The 8,629-nt window shown below is 52.5% G+C and overlaps 1 protein-coding gene across 1 annotated transcript; it reads left to right on the forward strand.

Annotated features, from left to right (window-relative positions):
• The first annotated feature begins 3,132 nt into the window (after positions 1 to 3,132).
• LOC121404069 lies at positions 3,133 to 8,223 on the forward strand. Its single transcript, XM_041592655.1, has 3 exons — positions 3,133 to 3,328; positions 4,415 to 7,845; positions 7,984 to 8,223. Exons 1-3 carry the CDS (start codon positions 3,133 to 3,135, stop codon positions 8,221 to 8,223), a joined length of 3,867 nt encoding a protein of 1,288 aa, XP_041448589.1.
• Positions 8,224 to 8,629: the final 406 nt, after the last annotated feature.

Here is an 8,629-nt window from a genome sequence, read left to right on the forward strand (position 1 = left end):
TTGATCAGCTGGCAAAAGATCCCGGATTTGGTCTAGTTGCTCTCTTAATTGCTCAGGAGATACTAGCGTTGGGCTTATTGTCCGATAGTGAATGCCGATTAATACATCAGATATGTCAGACTGCATACGTTGAAGACTCGTTGTCAGCAAAGTTAGTTATGCTGTGAGCCCTAGGTATGACTGAATTAGATGATCGCCGTGATATGTTCTTTTTCTTGGGGGGGGTTCTTGTTGTTCCAATATCTTTAGGCGGTTGTCCATGGCTGACTTTTTCTTTTTTGGGATCCTTCCTGATCACGTTCATTGTGGGGTCCACAATTGATGTTTTATTTTTTTTGAGATGTAGCAGAAAATCTTCGTTGGTTTGTAACTTTTCGATTACTTTGGCCATTTTCTCAGCATATGTGTTTCTTTCCAGCGGTGATCCAAAGCGTAGTATACAATCATGGTCCATTCGGAAGTGGTCATTCTTGAGGTTCCAAGTTTCTCATAGAATATTCCAGGCTTGTTTGCAAATTGCGTCACATTTATTGATTGTGAAAATGCTAATGGCAGCATGAGAAGTAACACTTACAATGTGGATGTTAAAGTAGGTAATGATAACTGTTCAGAGTGAGGATGGCGCTGGCGGGGCAACCGCTTGTGGGCATTCCAGCCACACATCGCTGTTAGCGTTCCAGCTACCCAAGCGGTCGCCCTCGCTCTCGCCCTCGTACTTAAGAGCATTTTTCCCCCCGGCGGCGCGCTCTCGCGCGCTTATTCACCACGCTGGCGCTCCCGCTCACGCTCACGCTCCCGCTCTCGCTGCCGACAGCCCTCGGCAGCTGGAGTACAACCGATCGAGCTTCAATTCGTTTTTCCACCCAACGCAAAACGGCCGGCTTTTGCTCGCGACATATACTTATACATATAAAGAACAAACCCCCGAAATATATATTTGAAGAACCCGGATTCTATCGCCTTTTATCTTGGGACTCTTTGGTGGACACCCTGAGACGCCTCTACGCTCAAACATTGGTCCTTCGAGCCGGATCCTACTGCTTCCCCAAAAGCTTCTCCAGCCTTCGAGCACGGCATCGCCTTCACCGCACCAGGGAATCACAAGATAAGTACGCTTGCCTTCTTTACCATAAACCGCCTCCATTTAGCGGTTTGTGCTCCAGAGAAAATTCCGCGAGTTCAAAGTGCCGCGACCGAAGTACATATATATAGTCTTATATATGTACTCTCGCCATCTCCGTTATCCGTGTCTCTTCTTTTTTCGACACCGCCATATTATCGGCGATTCCTGCCGTTCTCCCGTCATTCCCCTTCAACTACCAGTGATACGGTAGTTTTTTCCGATTACTTGTGTCTGTCCATGATTTGCGGACAAATTAAAAAAAAAAAAATTAAAACCAAAATAAGTGCATTCCGCGCATATGTATGTACGCACATTCAAGCCCATAAGAGCGGCTTGCGTACATACACACACATCTACATCCGTGTCTCAACAGGTGCATTCCAGCACGACCCACCCCAATCAAATATACCATGGCACGCTCCAAGTGCAAGTGAATTCACACACACATACACTAATATTTCTTCAGTGCGTTCCATTCGCGGCCTACCCCAATAATATATACATTGGCACGATCCAAGTGCAAGTGAATTCCCACACACCTACATTGATATACAGGTCTCCAAGAGCATTCCATCCGCGCCCTACCCTAATACAATATACACTGGCACACTCCAAGTGCCAGTGAACACACACACATACCAACATATACACATTACAGCAGCAATAAAAGTATCCATCCAGCTACCTGTGTTTTCTTAATTAAATTTATTATTTATTTTATTTATTTATTTATTACATTTACTTGCATAGTTGGCTCCCAACTATATACATACATACACACATTCAACAAAAATACCAAATAATTAAATACCGCATTCCACCACTCCGCGCAAGTGCCATATTTGAAAATCCGCGATTAAGTGAAATTCGTGCCCTCCAGCCACTTTTCGCAAGGTCCCAATTTCTCCCACATTCTCCAGAGTCCAAATTAATTACTCGCGACCCAGGCACGGCGCATTTTCCGTAATTATTTGGCAATTTACATTACAAATTGGCAAATTGTGTTGCGTGTTTTGATATTTTTTTTTGTTCCGAGAGTGAGAGGTGGCCCAAAAAAAAAAACTATCGGCATCCGAACCCGGTGTTCATCCGAATAGAAAAAAAAATTAGTTAAATAATTAAATACTCCGACTACGTCCAAGAAAAACCTCCGAGTCTTTTTTGTTCACAAACAAAAAAAAATATTTTTTTTGTTTTGACAAAGAAGTTATTGTTGTTCCGTTTCTGTGAGGTGTCCGTGCCTGCTTCCAGTGATTCCGTCCATCCGATAGTAACCCAGTTCCGCTCACGACTGCGTCAAGGGGTAAACGGAGGAGCATCGCACAGTCAATATTTCCAAATATTGCTACTCCAGTGTGACCGTTCCTCTCCTCAGCTCGGCTCAATATAGGGTCACTCATTGTTTGAGATTTCTCACCTACAGGTGACCTCAAACAATCCGAGTCGTTCCGATTATTGCCTTCCAGCTAGCTTGAGGCCTTTTGTCTGATAGTCCGTGTTTGGGTTACGGGTGTTTCCTGACGGTTCCGAGTCAACTCTATTCAGACCAGTCTGCAGTCCCTCACGGACGTCCAAAAAAAACCGATTTTTTCTTGCGTGGGTCCTTTTAAATTATGCCAACAGGTCACAAGGACGGCAAACAACTTTTGCCTGTGACCTCGTCCAACCGGCTACGCACCTCGTCCGCCTCCGGAACTACTCCGACACAGCCAATCAAGGCATCCCTCACTCCGAGAGCAGCCAGTAGCAGCCCTGCTACAAGGACCAAATCGGTCCTATTCCCGTCTCCGGTGACCCTTAAGGTTCCATCGGTGACTAAACAGGATCCGAAAGGCTGCATCACTAGTCCCGTCAGCTCTCGCCACTTCACCACAATGGCTCAATCCGCCACCTCTGCCGCTCGGACCAAATTGGTAGCCGCCATTGGCCGACTCTCCCACCTGGCAGAGCGTATCACTTCCGCCCCATCCGCCTCTCTGTCCGAGGTCCGCCGAGGCCAAATCCTCAGCATGTGGACGGACGTCGAGGCCGAATACAAGGCCTGTTCCGCGGTGATGGCTGACGAGGATCCAGAAATCCAAGCGGACATCCGGGAAACATATGGCGAATGCTATGGGGTGTTTGAGCAGTGTCTCAGCGACCTCAATGCCCAGCTGGCCCCCTCCGCAGTCCTTCCTCCCGCACATCCAGTCCAACAGGGCGGCTGTCGACTGCCTCCCGTCAATATTGAGGTTTTCTCAGGGGACTACGTCCGCTGGCCCACATTCCGGGATCTGTTCACCGCGGTCGTGATAAACAATCCAAAGTTATCTCCGGTAGAGAAGTTATACTACCTCACCGAGAAGACCAGGGGCGACCCAAAGGCCATTGTAGAAAAGTCCCCCCTCACGAATGACGGTTTCGAGTCCGCCTGGTTGGCTCTCCGCAGCCGATATGAGAACAATCGGCTTCTGGTGACCAACCAAATTAACATTCTCCTCTTCTTGCCCCGCGTAACTTCCGAATGCAGTCGGGCTTTGAAGGAACTTCAAAGTACGATGCAGGGAGTCCTAAATGCGCTAGCGGTCTCCAACGTTTGCACGGACAATTGGGATAGTCTGCTGGTAACTATCTGCGCTTCAAAGTTGCCGAAGCTAAGCCGCGCCTTATGGGAAGCGTCCGTGACGGACAAGAAGGAAGTGCCGCCCTGGAAGGAAATCGACTCCTTCCTCACTCAGCGCTATTTGACGCTCGAAGCTATTGAGAGCGACCCTTCCACTTCCCGAGTGGCTACGAATCCGCCACCCTCCCAAGGCGGCCAGAATCCATCCACTTCTTGCAGCCGATCCAATCCATTCCGGTCGCACGGCAGTTCGGTGCCGAACAAGGTTCTTTCTTTCAAGAACCAAGTGAGTCCGAAGAAGAGGACGTGTGATCTCTGTTCCAAGGAGAATCACCCGATCCGACTATGTCCGCGCTTTCTCAACATGTCCGCTGATGCACGTTCCAAGTGCATCAAGACAAGACAGCTGTGCCTAAATTGCTTCGCAAGAGGCCATCAGCTTCGCGACTGCTCAAGCAGCCACAATTGTTCCACTTGTGGAGCCAGACATCACACGCTTCTGCATCGTTCCGCGCCTCCGTCCAACATGGCGGCTTCGACATCCGCCCAAACCCCCAGCGCGTCCGATTCTCAGCCCAACGTACAGAGCTATTTCTCTTCCAGCACAAGTACCGTTCTTCTGGGCACAGCACTCATTAATATTTGCCACCTGGGGACCAATTTCCGTGCCCGCGCTCTGATCGACTCAGGCTCCGAAGCGACGTTCATCACTGAACGCCTCTTTAACATCATTAAGCCACCGTTCGAAGCTATCCAGGCTCAAGTCGCGGGTTTAAACCAAACCGTAGCGGCTAAGGCGCAAAAGCGTTGCCACTTCATGATCGGGGCCGCCTCCAGGCCGGGCCTCAAGATCGAGACCACGGCATATGTTCTGCCTCAATTAGCAGGCAACCTTCCTTCATATCCGATACCGCAGCACTTCTTGGATAACCTTCCAAACCTCCAATTGGCAGACCCTTCCTTCCACCGAAGCTCGCAGATTGATGTGCTTCTAGGCGCTGACATCCTTCCTGCTATCCTGCTGAGCGGCTTCCAGTCTGCCATTTGTGGCTCGCTGCTGGGACAAGAGACCATCTTCGGATGGGTCCTATCCGGTCCGGTATCAGCTGACTCGGCTCGGACGGTTTCCGCCTTCACCACGAAGCTCTCGTTTAATTCGGATGTCCGACTCGAGAAGCTTCTCACCAAATTCTGGGAGGTGGAGGACCTTCCGGGGAGACCGACGAGCGAGTCCGATTCAGTGTGCGAGGAAAACTTCCTCCAGACCACTAAACGAACCCCCGATGGGAGATACGTGGTTACTCTCCCTTTCAAGTGTCCAGAAAAAGTCGAGCTAGGCCACTCCAGAAGCGCGGCCAAGGCCCAGTTCCTTAGAAACGAGCAGCGGCTGCAGCGGAACTTGCCGCTCAAGAAGCAGTACGACTCCGTCATTCAGGAGTATTTAGAGCTCGGCCACATGACAGCGGTTACACCTAGTCATGATTCCGGCCATTTCTACCTGCCACATCACGCCGTGTTTAAACCCGACAGCACCACAACCAAATTGCGCGTAGTCTTCAACGCCTCCAGCCCGTCTTCCAACGGGAAAAGCCTCAACGACACGTTGCATGCTGGGCCAGTCCTTCAGTCTGACTTGACCATGCAAATCCTGAGGTGGCGCGTCTTTCGCTACGTTTTCAATGCCGACATCAACAAGATGTATCGGCAAATCCAAGTGGCTTCCCAACACACGCCCTATCAGCGAATACTGTTTCGCGACCGTAACGGGGACGTGTGTGACTACGAGCTCACCACTGTCACTTTCGGAGTCAACTGCGCACCGTACCTCGCCCTCCGCGTCCTCAAGCAACTCGCACAAGAGGTGCGTCCACAGCTGCCGATGGCAAGCGTCATCCTGGAGAGCGACATGTACGTGGACGACGTGCTCGCTGGTGCTCACTCTCAGTCTCAGGCAATTTCCGCCATTGCTGAACTACGCGAAGCACTCGACTCTGCAGGGTTTCCGCTCCGAAAGTGGACAGCTAACCATAAGGGCGTCCTGCGCGACATTCCAGTCGACCACTTACTCCGCGCTGACTTCCTAGAGCTGGAAGAGAGTAGCATCGCTAAGACGTTGGGAATCCGATGGCAAGCCAGTGCCGACGAGTTCTTCTTTTCGCCTCCCGCTTTAAACGAGCGACAATCCTGCACGAAGCGCAATGTGCTGTCCCAGATCGCGCAGCTCTTTGATCCAGCGGGATGGCTTGCCCCCTTCGTCGTCCAAGCGAAAATATTTATGCAGGAGATTTGGTTGAGAGAGTTAGGATGGGATGACGTCCTTCCTAACGATCTGTCTCAAGCCTGGGAGACATTCCTGAACAGCTTTCCGGCCATCCAAGGGATCCGCATTCCGCGGTGGTTACACGTCTGTCCGATGGCCAAGGTACAGATTCATGGGTTCTGCGACGCGTCTCAACGTGCCTATGGGGCAGCGATCTACGTCCGAGTTGAGCGTCCGCAGGGCATTGTGTGTACCCTTCTCACAGCCAAAACCCGCGTTGCCCCCGTGAAAACAGTCTCGTTGCCTAGACTCGAGCTGTGCGGAGCTGTCCTTCTGACAGAACTCTCCGTGGCCATCCTTCCTCAAATGCCGCTCGACGCCAGCCAGGTGTACTTTTGGACCGATTCCACTATTGTGTTGGCCTGGTTGAACAGGCCGGCATGTGATTGGACCACCTTTGTAGGGAATCGAGTCGCCAAAATCACTCGCTGTTGGCCCCGCGAACGATGGAGCCACGTCCGATCCGAGGACAACCCGGCCGACCTCGCCAGTCGAGGGCTCGGACCCACTGAACTGGTCGGCAATGACATGTGGTGGCATGGCCCTGCGTGGCTGCGTGGTCCGCAGTCGGAGTGGCCTTGTCCACGAGGCTCAATCCTTGAGACCGACTTGGAGAAACGAGCCGTCAAGGTTCACCACGCCACTGACACAGCCTCGGACATTCTCAGCCGATTTTCCGAATTCGGACGCGCTCTGCGCGTGATCGCCTACGTTCGGCGGTTCGGCCTGCGCGTCAGAGGGCAAGCAACGCCAGTCCACGTATCCACAGAGCTAGACAATAAAGAGGTCGCTGCAGCTCTCCAAGCTGTCACCATCACGACCCAACGCTCCCATTATACGGCGGAGCATCGCTGTCTTGTAAACAAGCAGCCACTTCCGACTACGAGCTCTCTTCAGAACCTCAATCCGTTCCTGGACCAAAACGGAGTCATGCGGGCATGTGGCCGGGTCCGAGCCTCGGCATCCATGACCTACAATGAGCGGCATCCAATCCTGTTGCCACCCGCATGCCTCCTGGTTCGCCTGCTGGTTCGATTCACCCATCACGTATCCCTACATGGTGGGAACCAGCTGGTCATCCGCCTTCTCCGGGCAACATACTGGATCCCTCGACTACGTCACGTCGTGAGGGCAGTAATCCACTCCTGTAAGGTCTGCGTCATCCAACGCAAGCGACTCCAAACCCAATTAATGGGCGACCTTCCTTCCTCACGAGTTACATTTTCGCGGCCGTTCACATACACCGGAGTCGACTTCGCCGGGCCGTTCGACGTGAAAAGTTTCACAGGACGCGCCTGTCGCATCTCCAAGGGGTATGTGTGCGTTTTCGTTTGTTTTACCACGAAGGCCATCCATTTGGAGGCTACGTCCGACTTGTCCACCGACACGTTCCTAGCCGCCTTCGCCCGGTTCGTCGCGAGACGAGGCTGTCCCCACGAAGTCCACTCCGACAACGGGAGGAATTTTGTCGGCGCATCCCGCTCTCTGGCTGTGGACCTTCTCGAGGCCCTCCGCACTCGGACCTCCGCGGTGTACAGCCAGCAGGGGCTCACGTGGCGATTCATCCCTCCAGGGGCCCCACATATGGGGGGCTTATGGGAAGCGGGTGTGAAGAGCTTCAAGGCTCTTTTCCAACGGTCGATGTGTACTTCCAAATACACATTAGAGGAGTTCGCGACCTTTCTCTCCAAGATTGAGGCATGCCTTAACTCGCGACCAATCTCTCCTATGTCTGAGGACCCAACTGATCCGTTGGCCTTGAGCCCAGGCCATTTCCTGATTGGTGGTCCGCTACTATCCGTGGCCGAGCCAGAAATACAAGCGAGCGCCTCCTCCATCCTAAACCGCTGGCAACATCTCAAGGCTCTCAACCAGCAATTCTGTTCGCGCTGGAAGACAGAGTACCTGCGAGAGTTGCACAAGCGCAACAAATGGCAGCATCCGACAAGAGACCTCGAGGTTGGAGACCTCGTGGTGATCAAGGAGGAGAACATCCCCGCTCAGGAATGGCGTCTCGGCCGTGTGCAGAACGCGTATCCTGGAGCCGATGATAAGGTCCGTGTGGTAGACCTACTCACGGCCCGCGGCCTTATCAAGAGACCGATCACGAAGGTGGTTCTGCTGCCTATGGAATCGGATGTCCTGTCCACCTACTCGCGCGGAGGCTCCGATTCATAAGCCTCCGTCCCTTTGTTCTGCGTAAATCCAACGTAGTTATCCGTACCCGTATCCGTACCCGTATCCGTATCCGTATGCCAACCCATGCCAGTTTGTTACTAATGCTCCGGTGATTCCTTTCTTTCATCCTAGTTTTTTCCAGAAAGTAGATATGGCCCCGCAGACCGCATCACGTTCCCGATCCAGCCGCAGGTCGGATCGCACGAGGGCACGAGGGAAGACTTCCTTCCAGTGTCGAGTGTGCCCCGGAGTTCACCCACTAAGGAACTGCCGGAAGTTTATCCGGTTGAGCGTCGAGCAGAGGCTCCGAGCCGTCCTTCTGCACAAATACTGCTCGAACTGCCTGGCTCACGAGCACTCGGGCAAGGACTGCCGCAGTGGAGACCTCTGTAAGGTGTGCTCCCGG

This window comes from Drosophila obscura, unplaced genomic scaffold, assembly GCF_018151105.1.
Source record: "Drosophila obscura isolate BZ-5 IFL unplaced genomic scaffold, ASM1815110v1 contig_183, whole genome shotgun sequence".
NCBI classification, from domain to species: Eukaryota; Metazoa; Arthropoda; class Insecta; order Diptera; family Drosophilidae; genus Drosophila; species Drosophila obscura.

Coding starts and splice junctions, on each gene's coding strand:
- LOC121404069 (XM_041592655.1), top strand. CDS start 3,133: ATGTGGACGGACGTCGAGGCCGAATACAAGGCCTGTTCCGCGGTGATG. Junction 3,329..4,414: donor TCCAGTCCAACAGGGCGGCT/GTCGACTGCCTC, acceptor TGATCGACTCAG/GCTCCGAAGCGACGTTCATC. Junction 7,846..7,983: donor TTGGTGGTCCGCTACTATCC/GTGGCCGAGCCA, acceptor AACAAATGGCAG/CATCCGACAAGAGACCTCGA.